Here is a 20,394-nt window from a genome sequence, read left to right on the forward strand (position 1 = left end):
CCTGGGTGGAATTGAAGAGTCGCATAGTTTGGGGGAGGAACGATCTTCTCAGTCTGTCAGTGGAGCAGGACAGTGAGAGCAGTCTGTCGCTGAAGCTGCTCCTCTGTCTAGAGATGACACAGTTTAGTGGATGCAGTGGATTCTCCATGATTGACAGGAGCCTGCTCAACGCCCGTCGCTCTGCCACAGATGTCAAACTCTCCAGCTCCATGCCTACAATAGAGCTTGCCTTCCTCACCAGTTTGTCCAGGCGTGAGGCGTCCTTCTTCTTTATGCTGCCTCCCCAGCACACCACTGCGTAGAAGAGGGCGCTCGCCACAACCGTCTAATAGAACATCTGCAGCATCTTATTGCAGATGTTGAAGGACGCCAGTCTTCTAAGGAAGTATAGCCGGCTCTGTCCTTTCTTACACAGAGAATCAGTATTGGCAGTCCAGTCCAATTTATCATCCAGCTGCACTCCCAGGTATTTATAGGTCTGTACCCTCTGCACACAGTCACCTCTGATGATCACGGGGTCCAGGAGGGGCCTGGGCCTCCTAAAATCCACCACCAGCTCTTTGGTTTTGCTGGTGTTCAAGTGTAGGTGGTTTGAGTCGCACCATTTAACAAAGTCCTTGATGAGGTTCCTATACTCCTCCTCCTGCCCACTCCTGATGCAGCCCATGATAGCAGTGTCGTCAGCGAACTTTTGCACATGGCAGGACTCCGAGTTGTATTGGAAGTCTGATGTATATAGGCTGAATAGGACCAGAGAAAGTACAGTCCCCTGCGGCGCTCCTGTGTTGCTGACCACAATGCCAGACCTGCAGTTCCCGAGACACACATACTGAGGTCTGTCTGTAAGATAGTCCACAATCCATGCCACCAGGTATGAATCTACTCCCATCTCTGTCAGCTTGTCCCTAAGGAGCAGAGGTTGGATGGTGTTGAAGGTGCTAGAGAAGTCTAGAAATATAATTCTTACAGCACCACTGCCTCTGTCCAAGTGGGAGTGTGATCAGTGTAGCATATAGATGATGGCATCCGCCACTCCCACCTTCTCCTGGTATGTGAACTGCAGAGGGTCGAGGGCGTGGCGTACCTGTGGCCTCAGTTGGTGAAGCAGCAGCTGCTCCATGGTCTTCATCACATGTGACGTCAGTGCGACAGGCCGGAAGTCATTCAACTCACTAGGACATGATGCCTTTGGGACTGGGGTGATACAAGATGTTTTCCAAAGCCTCTGGACTCTCCCCTGTTCCAGGCTCAGGTTGAAGATGCTTTTACAGGAGCTCAAGAAATGTAGATATAACACAAACACAATCCCATTAAGCACAATTACAAAAAGAAGAAATACTTTTGATTTGTCTAATAATAAGTGAGCCATCATCGTGAGGCACCATAAAGTTGTGTTGTGATGGAAGGTCATCATTAGTATTACACATGGCAAAATACAAATATTTTTGGTGTAGCGTATCCAACTCTAGTACAGTAAATGGAAGTTCAGTTTACAAAAACAAAATGAATACATATTGGGTGGTGCACCACCTCACAGCGCTCACCTCTTGGGTGTCAGTCTTTGTCGATGTTAAGTCTTCATGCTCTTTCTGGGTCGTTCTGGGTTTTCACATCTGCAAAGACTTGCAAATTCCAAATCAGCCCAGTATGGGTTGGCAGGCCCTGTGACAAGCACCTTATCTAAGACTGGTTGCTGCTTTGTGCCCAGCACTGCTGGGATAGGCTCTGGTCCACCTCCACCCTAAATGTAATTAAGCACGTTTGAGAGTATTATTGTGTAAATACACATTTTTCCAATTCATGTGTATTAAGACTGTCTTGAATAATCCTGAAACTCATATTTTAACTAATTTCTTCTTGGAGTTACCAATTGCCTTCCATTACCATATAGTGTGACTCATAGTATTTACAAGTCTCCATTCATGAACAAATATTACAACATGTAAGTAAGAATTTTATTGTACTAGATACACAACAATATACTGGACTTGATCCTAACAGAAGTGACAATAACACAACACTCAATGTACTTTGTTTATCATAAGGCAAATTATCGTATGCACAGCATCATCTTGGTAAAAGTAAACTTCTTAGTTTGATGACTGACCATTGATCCCACTCAGTTCCCCTTCTGGTCTCTGATGTGTTTCCTTCATAATGTTGACGGCACTTCAGTGTCCATACCTTGTTCAAATCATACAAGCAGTGAAACTGTCAGAATTGCACCACCAACACTTCACACCCAGACCTTCCCACCGCCCTGATTGTCGACACCCCCAGGCCCCTCACAGCACAAGCCCAGGCCACGGTACTGGGATGCAGGCAGGTTCTTGTACACTGCTCGGCTATAAGGGATGAAACACAACCCCAGCTGGAGATGGCGGGCAACACGGCAATAGGCAGCTAATGCCAGCACCAGTAAGGGTGGGACCAGCAGGAATCCCACTACGATAAGCGCCGTGCAGCCGGCATCGTTGAGCAAGGCAGAGCAGTATGGGACGGCACCAATGGGTTGAACCTGCAAAGAGAAAGTGAAGTGTAAGCCAGTGAAAAGAAGACAGGATCAAGAATCACACAGCTAAAAAGCCTGACTCCTGGACTGGAGACCATCTCAGTCATGTTATTACCAACTTCATTACTATCAGGCTGGTAAACGAGGCTCTTCTTCTCTTATGGATGGAGCCATCTATTTATTTTCTGAACCTTCTTTTTCCAGTTTAGAGTTGTGGGAAGCTTAAGACTATTTTAGCAGCTTTGTGTATAAGGCAGGAACAGAAGCTGGAAGTAAGTGACTGAACTGGCACCCTTGGTGTTAAAGTTCAGAAGGTTAACTACTAGAAAACACTGTCTGCCTCCAGAGCAAACCCACACCACACATTGACCAGGCCAGGTATCGAACCCAGGTTCCTGGAGGCACACAGCAGCAGATTAGATTTGGAGAGCCAGTATTTGATTCATTTGATTAATTGGAAAAATCCGTTTAGGAAGGACATTCATCCAAATTAACTTAAATTAGAAAATGGACATGTTTATTCTTTTATGGATATCATTGATTATCACATATGAACTGGGAAATCTCTGTGGAATCTTGATGACTTTGGACTACTATTAGTCCAAACTAGTCATTGGAGTAGTATTTCTCAGTTTTCATATACAGTATAATGGTTTTTTTATCATACAAACATACTAAATTAAATTCTTATCTTCAATATTTGCAATCGAGAGTGACTAATCTTAATTGGATAGTAGGGTGGGGCTTAATCTTCGAAGACAAAATGGATACTACAGAATTCTTTTGTTTCTCTCTGTGGCATTGAACCCATGACTTGACCTGTATAAGAGACTGGATGGTTAAACTATAATTCTTATAATATAATTTGTCACACACGTGCAAACAGGGGGCAGTTTAAGGGCTCAGATAGTTGTACTAATTGTCCAGAGAGCCAGAGGGCGTTGCTGACTAATGCCCTTTCTCTTCCTCTCTTTGCAAACCGGAAGTCTGACAACCATGACACCCCTGGTGTCATTTCTGGTTTCTGCCCACCTGAACCAACCTCTTGCTGCCGAAGATCTTTATTTCCAAAAGCAATGTCATCTTGAGTCAGTGTGATGGAGACTCCCGTCATTTCTTCTCTTAGCTCTTTTACAGCTTTTACACATGTTTTATTTGAATATACTAGGGGGGTTTGCCCCAAGGAGACACGGTTACTCCTCTGAAACTCCTCTTAAATGATGATACAATGGGAAACAAATACAGTTTTTTTTTTACCTCCTCTTTACTCAGTCAGCTGCTAGCTTGCTGCTGCTGCCGTGCTGCGTGATCTGCATTTCGTGCGGTGCTACAAACATTTAAAAGCCTGAACAGCAGCTGTCCTTTTGTCTCACTGCCTTGTCTCTCTTCTCCCCCTGACATCCTCAAACACTATTGAATCTTTTTTCGCTCTTCTGTTATTTCAGAGTAATATTTTCCATTTGTTTGCGCTAATGCAATGCTTACTATCCTTTTTTTGAGCCTTTCGAATTTTCCTTCTTTCATTATCTCTAACCTGCTCTGTATGTGTATCGCACCAACGTTTTTGAATGTTTTACGACGTTCTACTTTGTCTTTTTCCTGCCCTGAATTTTTAAGAGCTGAGAGCACAGGAAGTGTGTCTGCCAAAAGCATTTCAACAACTGAGAGGTTAGATGACCGTGGTCTTGTTTGAAAATGGTTGTAAGTAGAGCGTGACTTGCATAAGTCACCGTCTCATGGGACTTGCTTCCAAAGGTTGTAAGTATGACGTGACTTGATCATCTCGATGGGGTTGGCCCTTGTGGTGCCTCAAAGATCTTTTGTCTCTTTGTTTCCAGTATTCCAGTAGCTGCAAAACGCAGGAATACAAATTTAAAAGACATTTTGGTTCATGCAAAACATAGTTCAAAAACATTTAGGCAAAATAAAAAAACATGACAGATTCTTTTTGTTAAAAAAAGATGATTGTTAATAAATTTTCTTAGGCTGAACTGCAAATTTTTCAAGATTTTACATTAAATTCCTCTGATTGTATCTGTGGGATGCAGTGTGGAGAATGGGGTCTTTTGAGAAGCAGGTTTGTACAACATCTCCACCATATAGAAATTCATATGAATAATCATTTGCTAATTATGTTTGGTAATCAGACGGAAGTCTGGTGGAATAAAACTTAAAGGTTACAATATGAGTCTTAATATATGCATTCTTTAAAAACAACAGCCCCGTTAGGTTTAAATGAAGTTTAATGATTATTTGTTGTCAAAATTATTCATTTTTGATAATAAAGACTTGTTTTACTTAAGTTAGTGAGCCCACGCATGCCTAAACATATATTTTGGTTTTATCCCTTAAACCCATCCACACAGTGACCGGGTGAGGTGTCGAACGCAGCAGCTCTAACCACTGTGTCACCCCAGGCTAAGTCACACAACCCTAATTTTTATTTCTTCTCAGAAGAGACTGAGGAAAGGCCAAGAACTTTGTAGTCCTGCAAGACGCCAGGAACTTAACTGGCTCCGAGTCTGAGAAGGCCATGCCTGTGTAAATTTATGATAGCTGCTGGGATGTCAAGCAAAAATGCGGGTGGAGCCCAGTGAACATGTGTGGGTGAGGAAAATCATCAAAATCTTCCTTCATATGTCCTGCTCCTGCTATCTGGTGTTTTCACACAAGCACAGGGGCATGGTGTCTGAACTTGGGGCCCTCATAAAACTTGCGGAGCTATGTGCTTCTGGAATGTTCCGGCTTCAGAGGAATTCATTTAAGAGGTGATAACAGACGCAGACCAGACGCAGGGAAAGGATGTGCTGATGGCTTTCCAAGAACAACTGCTGTGCACTTTTGATTTGAAAGAACAAACTGATACATCCATGAAGCGAGCTCCTGTGTTCATGAAATCGGAACTGAATATTTGGGAAGTGGGATGTGATAAACATACAAGGGTGGGCAGACTTGGCCCTGACGCATCTGAGTGGGCACCTCATTTGTAGATTAGTTAAAAGACAAAGAGGCACCTGTCACGTAGGCCTCATGCATGGCTTGAACCCTTGGCAGTCCTTTAGAATTGTGGATGTGTGGAGTTTAATACTACACCATCTCACCATTATTTTCCTGATGAATAGCACTAATGATGGTGAAGACTCTCAGTGCCTAATATTTTTAGTAAAGCAATTGTTTATCAGCAAGTTATTGAGATCAACATACAGTGGGTGGAAGGAAACTGAAAGCGAGCTTAATGAAACGTTCAGCATGAGGATGATAAAAATCTCTTATTTAACTATAGCCTGTAATTATTTTATTAGATTGGGCAAGATTAGATTAAATAAACTTTATTATTCCCATGGGGAAACTCAAATTATATTATATAACTATAATTATTGTCACTCTTAGTATTAATTATTAAAAATAATAAAATTAATTATTAAAAAATAATAAAATAATACCTCAGTGCTGTAAATTAATAACAATATTTGGCCATACAATGGACTGGTTTCTTGTCCAGGATTGGTTCCTGTTCTGAACCAGATGTGTCACAACACTGAATTGGAGTTAGTGGGTTTGCCAAGGCTGTGCCTTTCATTTTATGATGCCATTCTTATTTGTTATATGTTTTAAAATTTTGTTTCTAAATTAGGGGGGGTCACAGTGGACTAAAATAAATTTAAAATACAAAAGCAAATACTTTGTGATCCTCACCACCACACTGCAGGGAATGGCTTATCTTGTTGAGCCTGCACAAGGCCACAGGTTAGTCTTACCAAGTTCTGTCCTGTTTTCTGATTTCCTCTTTTTGCTGAAATGTGCCTGTGTGTGTGTAAAACACTGATAAAAAATTACAATTCTTTAATCAAGTCAACTTATATTTATTCTGGGTTCTTTTCCACAGTGTTTTATGGTCTGGAAAGAACACATGGCTGCTGTGTGGCATGCTGTTCTGTAGCCATGTGCTTAATGTATTCCCTAAAGCCTTTTGAGTGAACCCCATAACTTTCTGCTCTGGCCAGGGCCGGATTTTCCTATAGGCTAACTAGGCTTCAGCCTAGGGCCTCAAGATCAAGAGGGGCCTACATTCAAATTGTTAGCAAAATTAAAATTACACTATTCTAAAAACAGTGAACACTAAAACACTGAATCGAAAAAAAGGAGAAATTCTACGCATATGACTAATAAACAAACATAAAAATGTATTGGTTAAGATCAACGCGTTAATTTTCCACACAGGTTAGTACCAATCACAACATGTTTCATTTAACATATTGATATATATCACAGTAATGATGTATTTTATTATCTCTCATGTAATTTACAAACTTAAAAATGGAAGGTGAAAGGGCCTCATAAGTGGAATAGCCTAGGGCCTCTTTTCATATAAATCCGGCCCTGGCTCTGGCTACTCTCTAATTTGCAGAATTGGCATTCTTTGATTAGGCTTCACACCCTGATGCTTCCAGATTTGTTCAGGAGTATCCTGATTAGCACTAATGGGCCATTTGGGGAATTTCCAAGGATTTATTCTAAGAGGATGAAGCCTGCTGCCAGATCATTCTGTGAGGTGAAAGGAAAAGGGAGACGAGCATGAGATGTGTTGAGGATGCTGTCTATCTAAGATATAGTGTCTTTCATATCTATTATTGTTATGTGGTGCCTTTCCCTGTCTATCTATAAAGACTGATCAGGTGATCATTAATCAACTCTAAATTGGCCTGAGTTTGTTTGTCCAATCCAGGGTTTGTTCCTGCCTTGCGCTCTCTGTTAGCAGGGTTAGGCTCCAGCACCTCCATGATCCTGGTATGGACTAAGCAGGCTATAAAATGACATGAACTATCTTATCTATCTGTACATCATAAAATGTCTTGCATATTATTCTGTATATCATATAGTGGTTTTTATATTTATGCATCTGCCCACCTATTATGTAGTGCCTTTCATGTCTAATAATCTGTCCATCATACTCAGTAGGTCCTTTCATGTATAATCTGTCTCTCCTTCTAAATATGTGTCTACCATATACTGACTTTTCTATCTGTCTATCACATATTGCCTTCCATAGCAATATATGTATCTGTCTATCTAATATATAGTATCTTTCATAACTACTGTATCTGTCTGCATATAATATGGCACCGTTTAGATCTATTTATCAGCTGTAGTTTCTTTTCAGTCTTACATGGTCTGGTAAAAGACATGATGAAAACAGCCATACCCCCTAGACAGGCAGTGTGGTGCAGAGGTTAAGGCTTTGGACCTCAAATCCTGAGGTTGAGGGTTCAAATCCCACTACTGACACCAGGTGACCATGAGCAAGTCACTTGACCCACCTGTGCTCCAATTGGAAGACCAAAAAGAAATGTAACCAGTTGTATCTCAAATGTTGTAAGTTGCTTTGGATAAAGGTGTGGGCCAAATAAATAGTATAAGAATATACATAAAGGTGTTGCTGTTACCTCTTTATTGATTTGTCCCCATGTAAATAAGCACATGAAAGCAGTGCCATATTGCTCGGAGATTTCTCCAGTAAGAACAACAGAAGTTTCCAGATAAGGCGATTATATACACGTTTTGTAGAGGAGCAGTGTGGTCAGCGCTCACTTAATAATTCACCCCTCAGCAAGAGCCTCGTCCACTTGATATTTAATAGTTGTGCATATCTGCTGGCAGAATACAAAATGGAAGGATGGATGCTGCATCATTCTTCTCCCAACATCTGCTTTTGGAAAAAAAAATCATCTGATGTTCAGAACAAGACAGCCACATTATAGTTGTGACATGAACGACCTTGGGGGCAAAACCTTTAAAATGGAAGTCAACCCACCACCCCTAGAGCTGTAAGCGTGAGTCCAAGTTTGAGAAAATGACTTCTGCCTGTGCCTGTTTCACACGTTTTAATTTCTGTTTCTGACAGTCTATTCGGCCAACCTGGGGTGTCTCAGATGGTCTTGTTATCCTAATTAGGACTCTCACACTCAGCATCACAACTCTAGAGATGCGTCCTGATCAGGCTAGCACTCAAGATGGCTGTGATTAACAGACATTCAGAGGTCATCATTAAACTAAACTCCAGCACACCCCCCGGGTCCAGAAGTCTCCTAGCTTACTGATGTATCGTAATATTCACCGTGTCGTAAAGGTGTTCACTAAGAAAGGTTCTTTAAAGAGTGCAGAGTCTGCTCCCTACTGGAAACTGAGCACTGCAGCTGTAACAACAGGCAGGGGTCATTAAGGGTCACTTGGCCCTTTTCTTTTGCAAGTCTTTTGCTTGCGTTTAATCCCCAGATTAAGAGGATTTAAAGTCACACAGAGTCAATTAAAGCAGGAGGTCAGGGGTTAGTCATGTGGAGAAACGCCATTCCCGGCTGCTGTCTCTGCTTTCGCTGCCTTTTCATGTTGGGATGATACCAGGCCACTGCTCATTTACACTTTGGGGTCACTCACAGCACCCCAGTTCATAACGTGGAAGGCAAGGCACCAACTACATCAGAGTCGAGGATGGCAGGGGCTGACATGATCATAAGGTGCATCTGTCACGCTCTGCTTCACTTTTGGCTTACAGATTGTAACCAAGATAACCTGGACCCGACTTAGTGCTACCTGGAGGGGTCCAAACCTTAAATAATTAAAGGACAGCTGGAACAGGCAGCGGGGTGGAGTGGCAGGATTAGGGGGTCTTTCGTTTTAGTTGCTGGTGAGTACATCTATCTTAATGAGCAGAAATGTAGGCCTTCGGATTCCCTTCAGTAAAATCCATTTGCCAAAGCTTCTATGACTCTCTAAATGTTACTCGCTGGATATTTTGTGTTTTCTGAGCACTGGTAACCACCATCCATTTTTAAACCCATTTGCACAGCAGCAGGACTGAAGCTTACCCCAGTAGCATTAAGCAACATGTAGGGACTAACCATGGCATTGTAGGACCCCATCACACCTACTCAGGATGAGGCGATTTAAGGTGACCAATTAGCTTAATGATGAGCCCAAGTTAGTGACTGCTTTAACATTTAGGTTACCAGAAGACAAGGAAACCGGACTTCATCAAATTATCCCTGACCCACTGTCTGGTTTTTCACATTCGGTTATTTTAAAAATATCCCGATTAAAAAGGACAGGACTTTGAGGGCCAAGATGCTTTCTAAGGACCAGAGCTTGGCATTCCTGAGGGGCTTCACAGTAGCCGCCAGGCAGGAGGGCCTTGTTGTTTCCCAGAGAGTAGAATTACGTAGGGAAGAGCTGATAGGGGGATGCAGACAGGAATGAAGATTTGTCCTGCCATAGATCACAAGCAGAGAGGGTAACTGCAAGAATATGGCAGCTGAGTATCAGCTTTTGTGTACAGACACCAATGTTAGTAACTGAATGAAACTGAAAACAATTTAATTTACAGCAATGAGCCACTCTCTTGTCCTCACTCCGGAGGTCTGGTTATGTTCTGCATTATAATGATAGGCTCATGAGTCCAGAACACAGCGTCCATATCTTAAATTGGGCATAGTGTGTGAGGAGGTTGTAAGTTGTCTGAAGGTAATATTAAGAATAGGGCAAAATGGTGGCACAATGATGCCGCCTCAGATCTCTGCTGGGCACTGCCTTTGTTTGTATGTGTTGTCCATACCTCTTGTCAGTCTTCTTTCAGCGTGCCCGTATCCCAGAGAAATGGAGGCTAACTTAACTGGCAACTTCAAATTGCCCCAGAGTGAGTCGGTGCTGGCATTTCACGTGATGGCCTGGCACCCCATCCAGGGTTGGTTCATTAATTAGTGTGTCTGATGTAAAAGTGAGTGCTGCCACAGTGCCTTCTGTTTGGTAAAATAAATGAATGGACATCACTGACACTGCTTCTGCATTGCTTTCATCAGCTGAATTTTTATACCCTGCTGTAGAAGATTCAAGGCAATTCATAATTCCAATGCCTATTCACCCATTTGAAAGTTTTTACATTTTATTGTTACACAATATTTAATCACATTGGATCTAATTTGGCTTTTTTAACACTCTCTAATGTTTAAGTGAAAAAATATCTCCACAAAGTGGTATAAATTATTTAAAAATATAAAAAAACTTGGGGGCTTTGCCCCCTGCTCGCTTCGCTCTCCAACCCTCTGGCCTGCGCTACGTGCCAGCCACTTTGTGTCTCTGCCACTCGTGTATGTGGATTTCACTTTCACCAAACAACAAATCTTTTAATTCTTGCAGATACGCCTCTTCATTGGGAAGAAACACTAATTTTCCCTGATGGCAACATGAATTAGACGATCTACAAGTCTCCAAGTTAAAGTTTAAATCCAAACAATACATTCGATCTCTTTTCGCTGTTCCGTTATTTCACCGAGTAATAATTTCCATTTGTTTTGCGCTAATGTGACCTTTACTATCATTTTTTTGAGACTTTTGAATTTTTGTACTTTCATTATCTCCAACCTGCTCTGCATGTGTATCACACGAACATTTTTGAACTTCTTTATGATGTTCTGCTTTGTCATCTACTCTTTGTCTTTTATTTCTGGCCCCGGGTGTGGTTAAATCTCTTGGCACAAAGTCTCGTGGGACTTGAAAGTATCTCTCTGAAAAATCATGTTTACTCCCAGGCTAAAAAGTCTCATCTACTCCCAGGATTTTTTTTACATAATAGAGTGACAAAGTAATTAATCTCATAAGTATTATTATGTATTATTGTAACACAACTAAATCATCACTGGAGCTGCCAGTTGGTTTAGATGTCCCATCGTTAGTTCAATGGAGCTCACTCATCTGGGGTTTTAATTGATTGTTGTCGCAATGCACCTTAACTGGAGGGTCCAAACTTGTGGTGGGTGAGTATGGTGGTCTACCTTACACAATGAAGACAAAAGGACACTCCAAGCAACTCTGGGAAAAGGTGACCAAACAGCACAAGTCAGGAGATGGATAAACAAATTATCCAAGTCACTGAATAACCCTTAGCATCCATTTAAATCAGTCATGAAATAATGGAAAGACAATGGCACAGCTGTAAATCCGCTTAGAGCAGACCATCCACAAAAACTGAAAGAGGTATGAAAGAAGAAAAAGACTAGTGAGGGAGGCCACCAGGAGACCTATGATAACCCTGAAAGAGTTATGAGCGCCAGTGGCTAAGACTGGGCAGATAACAACTCACCCACTTTATGGGAGAGTGGCAAAGAGAACGTCACTATTAAAAAAAAGCACATGACATCTCAGATAGAGTTTGCCAGAAGGCACAAGGGAGACTATGAAGAAGGTTGCAAGATGGTGCTATGGTTCGATGAGAGGAAAATTTAGCTTTCTAAGCACAAACCTAAATATCATGTTTGAACACTGAATATTATGAAAAACAATTGTGAAGCATTGTGTTGACATCCTACGGTGGGGGTGCTCCTATGCAGCAGGCTGTTGAAGGCCCGTGAGGGTAGAGAGTAAAATGAAAGCAGTAAGATACAGGGAGGCTCTGGAGGAAACCCTGATGCAGTCTGCATGATACCTACACCTTGGGAGAAGATCTGTGTTCCAGCAAGGCAAAAAGCCCAAGCAAAAAAGCCAAAACTACACAGGAACAATAAAGTCAATGTGCTAAAGTAGTCGAGTCAGAGTCCAGATCTCAATTGCATTGAGAATTTGTGGCTGATCTTGACAAGGACTGTTCACTCGCGACCTTCATGTAACCTGACAGAGTTTGAACACCTTTGCAAAGGAGAATGGGATAACAAACGTCAGTGTTCAGAAGCTGACAGAGACTTGTGCACACAGACTTAAGGCTGTCATGGCTGCCAAAAGTGCACCTACTGAATACTGACTTGAAGGGGATGAATAAGAGTTATGTGATCAATTATTTTGTGTTTTAGATTTCAAATTAATTTTAGACCATTTTGCAGAAATCTCTTTTCACTTTGACATTAAAGAGTCTTTTTCTGTTGATTTGTGTCAATGTTGAACAACAATAACATGTGAGAAGTTCCAAGAGGGTGAACACTTTTTATAGTTGCTGTAGACAGTGAACTGCACATCTTTGAACCACTACAACTGTACTGCTGATTCATTATCTTGACATTATACATGACTCGATTTTCAGAGTCTAATTGCACATTAAACCTAGATCTGGATGTAGCTGGTCAACATAATTAGTTATGTATGCCATCTTTTTTTAAATGGATGATTAAAAACTGCATCTATCCATTCAAGATGCCTTAACATGCCTACCGCAACCCCATGCCAGTCAATTGACCCTTCCTACCTTGGAGTGACAGAGGAATCCAAAAGTCAGCATGACCGAGGCAGGTGTGAGGACTAGGCCAAAGATGAGCGAGATAAGGCTCAGGTTGATGGCAGCTATGACGAGGTTCTGCAAGGAGATAAGGACAGAGCAGGCCCAGCAGTCCAGAGAGCCTCGCAACTCTAAGGGAGCTTCTGCCACTGAGTAGGGAGGAGGCACCACAACCACTGGTGACATGACTCCAGAGCCAGAGTTGCCAACGGGGAGGGATTCGGAATCAAGGATCGCTCCCAGCTCCACCGCACTGAGCTTCTCGAGAGATTCAGACATTCCTTCACCCAAAGCTGGCCCTGCAAATGACATATTTAGAGAAAAAAATGTCTCATATGAAAGCATTCTTCTTTAGTTTCTTGGCAAGATGTTTACAAGCAAATGCACATATTTAATGGGCCAGACACAAAGCAGTGGCTTTAATTCAGCTTGGAAATGATTTGCCCTCCTCTGACCACTGCTCTCAAATCTGGGCTGAAGTATCCAGAAGGAGAGCATATCAGGGTCCTTAAACCCCAGAATCTAAAGGGCAAAATACTCTTGACTTCTTCAGCCAAACTGTTTGTCTTGTCTCATCAGCCATCCATTTTCTGAACTCACCTCTCCATTATAGGATCACAGGGGACCGCCGATCATGGCAGCATTGGACGCAATGAAGGAACTTGGCTAATAAATGGACCAAAATTAAGTGCTGAATTGATGCCTGGAATATTCATCATGGTTTTATGTGATTATTTACTTTAAAATTACCACTTTAGTTTACTTTGGCACAAGTGGCGTTCTTTAATTCTGGGAGAAGAGTTTCATTTTCTGTTTTTTATGCAAGATCACACACGTTTAAACCCAGAAACACAGAGTGCAGTTAAATTACAATACATTTCAAATAAAGATTTAGAGTTACGTGAGTCCGATATTTATTCAGCCATTTTTCTGACCTTCACATTTAGTTAAGAGTCTTAGGAAGCTGGTGTCAAACCCAACAGCTGTGTCCACAAGACAGTGCCACCCTGGATTGCACAGCAGTCCATTAAAGTGCCCACTTATGTTCAAGCCCATACAATGTGGAGTCGCTGGTCATCCTGACCTGCACATTTTGGGTTGAGCAGGTTCCGCAATACAAAGCTCAGATTTGAACCAAGGACACTGGAGCTGTGAGGCAGCTGCTAATCTCCTTGTCCTGCCTCAGGTATCTGATTATCTAACATGTCATATTTAATTGACTGTGAAAGAGCAACTGGTATCCTAGGAGGATGAGAGTATGGGCCTACCATCACTGACATTGAGGGTACTGCAGCGAGTTTATTACAGCAAAGAGGGATAACTTTTAACAGATAGATAGATAGATAGATAGATAGATAGATAGATAGATAGATAGATAGATAGATAGATAGATAGATAGATAGATAGATAGATAGATAGATACTTTATTGATCCCAAGGAGAAATTCACAACATACAGTAAGAACATGACACAATTTTAATGAGGACAGTACATTTAGCCCATCATAACTTGTCACTCCTGTTCACCCGACTGATCCAAAATATCACTACATTTCGATGGTCCTATAAGTACGGTCATCTTTTTTCCTACATATTATGCTCTCCACATACCTGAGGTTCTCTTCTTCTGTGTCACTTGCACAAAATGGACCCTTTACAAGTTTTCATATTTGGCACTATGTTCTCGTTGACAACCTCATGTTAAAGTAACCACTGCCATCCACTCAAATAATTCCCCTCATAATTTTGAAATATTCTATCAAGGCAACAGAATTCGGCTTTGATGCTTCATTTTCTGAATAAGGTTTCCTTAAATCTGGCTTGAGATGTGTGAGGGCCCTTAAAGAGAACAATATCCATGGCGGGTTCAACCAGGCTAACAGGGGCCAGAGGCAGCAGGTGCAGAAGATGGCTGGATGGACAGATGAACTGGCACCTGAGCTTTTTAATTGGCCATTTTATTCTTTTTATTGTTTTGAATACATTAAACAAAGCCAGATGAACCGAACAGTCTTCTATTATTTGTCCAATTTCTTATGTTCTAAATATGAAAGGCACTATATGAAATAAACATTGATAACTGCAATGTCACAAGTGTCTCAAATGAGATAAGCGATTGACCACAAAAGTCGATCATCTCTGCTGGCAAATGCTGAGCTCAATTAGCAATGACATCAGAGGGTGTGTGTCTCCAGATTAAGACAACTTGTGGGGACACACTACACTCCATGGATGGCAGTATCTGCTATTTCAGATTTTTTATTTATTTACACCTCTTTAAACCTGTCTGCCATAGTCAGAGGTCCAAGCAGAAGAAAGTTTAAACATGGCATCTCACCCAGGAAAGAATCTAAAAACCCCTAATCCTGAAAGAATAGAAAGTTGGTTCTGCAAATGGGTGGGACGGACATGAGGTTGGACTGATGGATGGATGGGCGGAAGGAAGCACAAATGGATAAATGGATGGGTGGGCAATCAACATTGTTCCAGTAATGGCATTAAACCTTTATCTTGATAGACCCATGGAGCTCATATGTCCTCACAGTTACTGAGGTTTTAGCATGTCTGCCTTCTGGGCAAGTTATATAGTGAGGTATCTGAGTGTGAGTTATGACAAATTAAATCTGTGATCAAGAGTTCTGAAGGGGCAGCAGCTTGTGGTATAGCAACTTGTGCTGCTGTTTCAGAACTTCCAAGTCCTGCTCACAGTCTTGTGTGCATCTTGCACATTCTCCCTGTGTGTTTGTGGATTTTTCATCCTAAGGATGAGCATGTCCGATTAATGGGTGACTTTGATTTGGCCCAGTGTGACTGTGCCCTTTGATGGGCTGGTGCTTCAAATACCAATTCCTCATGAACCTGAACTTGATTAGCAGACACAGAAGTTCTAAAATGGAATTCAAAATTCAATTCGTACTCCAATTAAAAGGTTTGATGAGACTATTGGGATCAAAACGTGATTAAATAGTCGACTTATTAAAAGGCTATTCAAGCTAATATCCAGAAGCCATCCATGTGGGAACCACGTATTGCCACACAAAACAAGCAGCATTTTAATAGTAAAGACAATGCCAAGAGGTCTTACAAGTCAGGGTCCGCAGCACTTGGTGCGCAACTGATAGTCCACAGTGGGGTCTGAACTGGCAGCCTTTCTGCTTGCAATCAGTGCCTTTGACCCTTCAGCCTACTGACCAATGATACTCAAATGAAACAAGACCCACCACTGTCCTTCAACCTCTCATCATGAATTAACTAAAATAATAACTTTAACATTACAGTTGGCTAACAGTGAGAGCTATTGTTCCTACAGGACAAATATGGAGTGCAAGCAGGCAGATGTGCAGCTGGTCACAGAGGTGCCATGCAATATGTCAGCTTTGCTGTTCAATGAACTAACAATTACAGATTACTAAAAATAATTTAAATGATAAAGTGATTTTAACAACAAATTATATTATTTTTTAGCTGGGCTAAACCATACTGTCAGGTATTTGGCTTGATTTTTTGTACTGTATCACACCAAGTCCAACCAAGTATTCAGATGACACTCCATTCCATTCTGGTCTGGTGTCGGGGCTGGCTTAGGAGTGTATTTTATTTTCTTTGCTCCCGACTCGAGTGACAGTTTATATTTATCCTTAGCGTCTCTCTATGTTTGCTATTGACAGCTTCCTGTTAAATTGTCACCTTCAATGTGTGTGAGACCCGAGTGTGACTGCCATCTGTTTCTTTGGCTTTTTTGCCATTGATATGTCAAAGTGTACCAACTGAAAACAATGAAAATGAGTGGTTGCCAGATGTGTGGGCACCTACATAAGTGATCAGTTTTGGAGCAAAGCCACAAATTTCTGACACCCCAGCACATCCTTTACAAAAGTTAACTGTTTGAGCTTTAAATAGCCCATTAGAATCGAAGCTGCTGGCATGCAATCCAGTTGCTGTTATGACACAAAGCCTTAAGAAGACTTACAGACCACCGATGTCAACACTTTTGTATATCGTGTACGGATTAGTCAGTGGTATTGAAGGCTCTGTCAGTGTTCAGTCCAAGAAGTCACCAAAGACTCAGTTAAGCCTAAGGACCCATTCACACTTTGTTTCGGTTCTTTAATGGCAATTTTTTCGGGTTCTGAGGTTCCTCGTAGGCCCATTGCTTGACAAAGAACCATCATATTCTTAGGAATTTGAAAATGTGTGGTCTAAACTGAAACTTTTAATGTGTAGTTGGCTGCTTAGCAGGTTTCCGCAGATCACCCACATTGAGGGGTTACGACTTTTCTGTTGGGTCGAAGTCGTTTCATATTCTGTGATCACTGCCTCCACGTTACGATGTCTGAGGGCAGTTACATTAGTTCTGATAGCAGCTCGAACCCTCCACACGAACAGCAGCGCAAATGTGTGGAGTGTACCACGTGGAAGCGAGAAAACACGTGAAACTTACGGTCAGAGACAAAGGGCTCCGAGGCAGTCCAGCGCCGCTTTTCCTCCCGTCTGACGGACAACTCCGCGCTTCCTTCAGGTGTCCGCTACGAAGACCTCGCTGGTAACCCACCGTCAACAGGATGATATCTAGGAAGGCTGCATTCACCCGGTTTGTCTTCCTTCACAGACTCAAATTGTATTTTTTTTGTGAAGATGCAGTCGACAGCAGGACAGGTGAGTCTCCCGTGTGCCTCTCGGACGAGCAGCGAAGCCAAATGTGCGTCTCTCCTTCTCGTGCACCTCTGTGTGTGTGTGTGTGTGAACGAGAGAGAGGATGGTGGGAGGTGGGGGCCGCAGAACTCCTAGGAATTTCAAGATAACCCGGACAAGTAGAATGGGGGCTGGGGTGTGGACGGACGGACTGACGTGCTGCGCTGGCACTCGCTGGCACCGCCTTTGGCGTGGGCTCCTCTTTGAGGTGCCCATTGGGTTTCCAGCAGACCCTCATCTATATAAATTTTTTTTTCTGTCTTATGCTTTGGTTATTATATTAGGGCGTTTCGTTCATTCGTTTTTTTCTAGTTCTATTTCTTATCGCAGTACACTGACGCCGTTCAATTTGGGCGCAAAGTAGGAAGCAGCGCCGGTCGGGACGACAAGGAGTTGGCGCTAACTAGCATAACCATGCCGACCAACTTTGAAAGCGAGTAGAAGTTACAAGTATTGAAAACGAGTAGAAGTTACATGTATTACCAGGCACTTCGGTATCAGACACGCTCCTCGCGGACGAGATTCGAACACTCGCACTTCGTGGCGTCGCGGCGCACTCTGGACATTAACGTTTTTTAATGGCACTTTTACTGGTAGAACCGTCGCTTGTCAAAGAACCGTTTCATTCATTGTCCGTGAAGCTGAGTGATTTAGGATTTGAAAAGGAAGTTTACTAATAAGTGGACAAAAAGGCTTCAACCTAGTGGGATACATCAGATCAAGATACCCCGAGCTTAGCCTGCGTTACTGTATGCAGTACAAGAGTCCTTTTAAAATCAGGAGCTCAGTGGTATTCGATTATCATCTATTCATACATTCATTGATGGAACCCGTCACAGATCTAACAGAATGGTGGCTCTTTCTGGAACCTTCATGTGGATGGCATCTCTCTGAAGAACCTCATTGGCACCACTTCTTTTTAAGTGTATTGGAAAAAAAAGTATACAGAAGGACATTTACTTTTTGTATTTAATTTAAGGTTACCCGACTTAAAAGAATCATGTTGGCTGGTATTTTCTAGTTACATTCCAAAAATCTCACAGATGTCACATTAACACAATTAATTGATGTTGAAACAAGGCCATTAAATCATCTTCTTTTAACAGAAGCACAATCAGAAAACAGAGTGTAATTGTTGATTGTAGTACCTGTGAGGTCTGTCATGTAATGCCCTAACATCACGAAACACCCTCAGCGTCAGTCACGTAACACCCATCGTATTACACTACGATTAACATTAGGGCCCCGTTACACTCCGGTTAAGATTAGGGTTGTAGGAGGGTTATCTGAGTCAAAAGGCGTTTTCTATGACGTTGTGCGCATTACCTGATCTATGTTATAGGTATTGCAAGCTGCAGCTAGACCCTTCTCTAATCAGAGGCATAGACTGTTGTAATTATTCACTTATTTTATGTTAAAATTACTCAAAATAAACACTTTTAAAATCCTGAATACATATTTTAATTTTTTTATTTTCTCAATACACAGTTGAATTAAGTTGATTTAACTTAATTTAACTTAACTGTACATAGCTATCCTACAAGCTAAGCTATACTATACTATACTATCAACAAGCTAATCAAAAGGGCATGCTCAGTTATAGGACTCACTCTGGACCCCCTGGAGGTTGTAGCAAAGGGGAGAATTAAAATAAAATCATTATGTGCCTTTATGAACAGTGCTGCACATCCTCTCTCTGATGTGGTAACACTGAGAACTTTCAGCCAATTAATTATTCAGCAGAAATGTCTCAAGAAACACTACTGCAGCTCCTTTAAACCAACAGCAATACATCTGCATAATGTGTCACTGGGACCAGGGCAGCCAAGGTAGAAACGTTCATTCTTTTTATTTTCTTTGTTTATGCTCATTCAAGTGTATGTTCAGACTATAGTATCTATCTATCTATCTATCTATCTATCTATCTATCTATCTATCTATCTATCTATCTATCTATCTATCTATCTATCTATCTATCTATCTATCTATTTATTTTTGCTTAAAGTATGAAGTTTTGCTTAAAGCCCATCCATTTTGTTGCATTGTTGTCCAAAGAACCTCCACACCTTTGTACAGTTGTAAAGAAAGTGAACCCAGTAAACTCAGCCCCATTGTTTTGGATCTGCCGGCAGGACTGAACAATAATGCAGAAAAAAAAAATCATAAAACCCTTCATTTTCTCGTTGCTATAATAATAGTACCCCAATATCATGCTGAATCGTTTCTCTTTCTTTCCTCCTAGATGCCCAAATTGTTATATTAGAGCAACAGCTGACCCCAAACCCCAATGACTTTTTTGAATGTCCTAATTCATTTTGTGTACAATTTGACAGACAAACTACTATCTTCTTCATGAGAGGGTTTTTTTCAACTTTCAAATGACACCACAATCCACTTATATTTTTCTGATGTTTTAAAGATATTTTTGAATCTTGGAACTCTTGGTGTTTCAATTTGTATGCACAGTATAATTTCTGTACTACCTGACAGAGTAAGGCCTGCCCTTCAAAATGAAGCACACACTGTGGGTCTTCAGTAATGGACATGTGTGCTATGGATACTTATTTGAATTCTGTAAAAGAAGAGTAAAAAGAATCCTGTCTTTTGTACTGCTGCAAAACAGTGAAACCAGCCATATTAGTTGTAGATATTTCATAACATTTTTCACTGACACTTTTATGGAGTTTGTAAGCTTATTCCAACACCAATGGAAATAATAACAGTCAAAGTACATTTTTTGGTAAAATTATTACTGAATATGCAGCATATTCTGCTGGAATGTATTTGTATGTAACATAACTAATTCTCCAGCTGAGAGAGAATTCTGCAAGAGAAACGTCTGACTTTTATTTTGAGGGCTAGAACATGAATAATACTGAATAATATGATGAATATAAAGCCAGTTAAATCAAAGTAGCAGAAAGCAGATATAAATGAGG

At 41.4% G+C, this 20,394-nt stretch overlaps 1 protein-coding gene across 1 annotated transcript; it reads right to left on the minus strand.

The window, feature by feature from the left end:
* Positions 1-1,927: 1,927 nt before the first annotated feature.
* Positions 1,928-17,491, minus strand: tmem88b (transmembrane protein 88 b). The gene is made up of 3 exons (XM_028796203.2): positions 17,205-17,491; positions 12,735-13,063; positions 1,928-2,518 (listed from the first exon to the last, which is right to left on the minus strand). Exons 2-3 carry the CDS (start codon positions 13,041-13,043, stop codon positions 2,237-2,239), a joined length of 591 nt encoding a protein of 196 aa, XP_028652036.2. The 5' UTR covers positions 13,044-13,063; positions 17,205-17,491; the 3' UTR covers positions 1,928-2,236.
* Between the last annotated feature and the right edge of the window lie 2,903 nt (positions 17,492-20,394).

This window comes from Erpetoichthys calabaricus, chromosome 3 (genome assembly GCF_900747795.2).
Source record: "Erpetoichthys calabaricus chromosome 3, fErpCal1.3, whole genome shotgun sequence".
Taxonomy (NCBI): domain Eukaryota; kingdom Metazoa; phylum Chordata; class Cladistia; order Polypteriformes; family Polypteridae; genus Erpetoichthys; species Erpetoichthys calabaricus.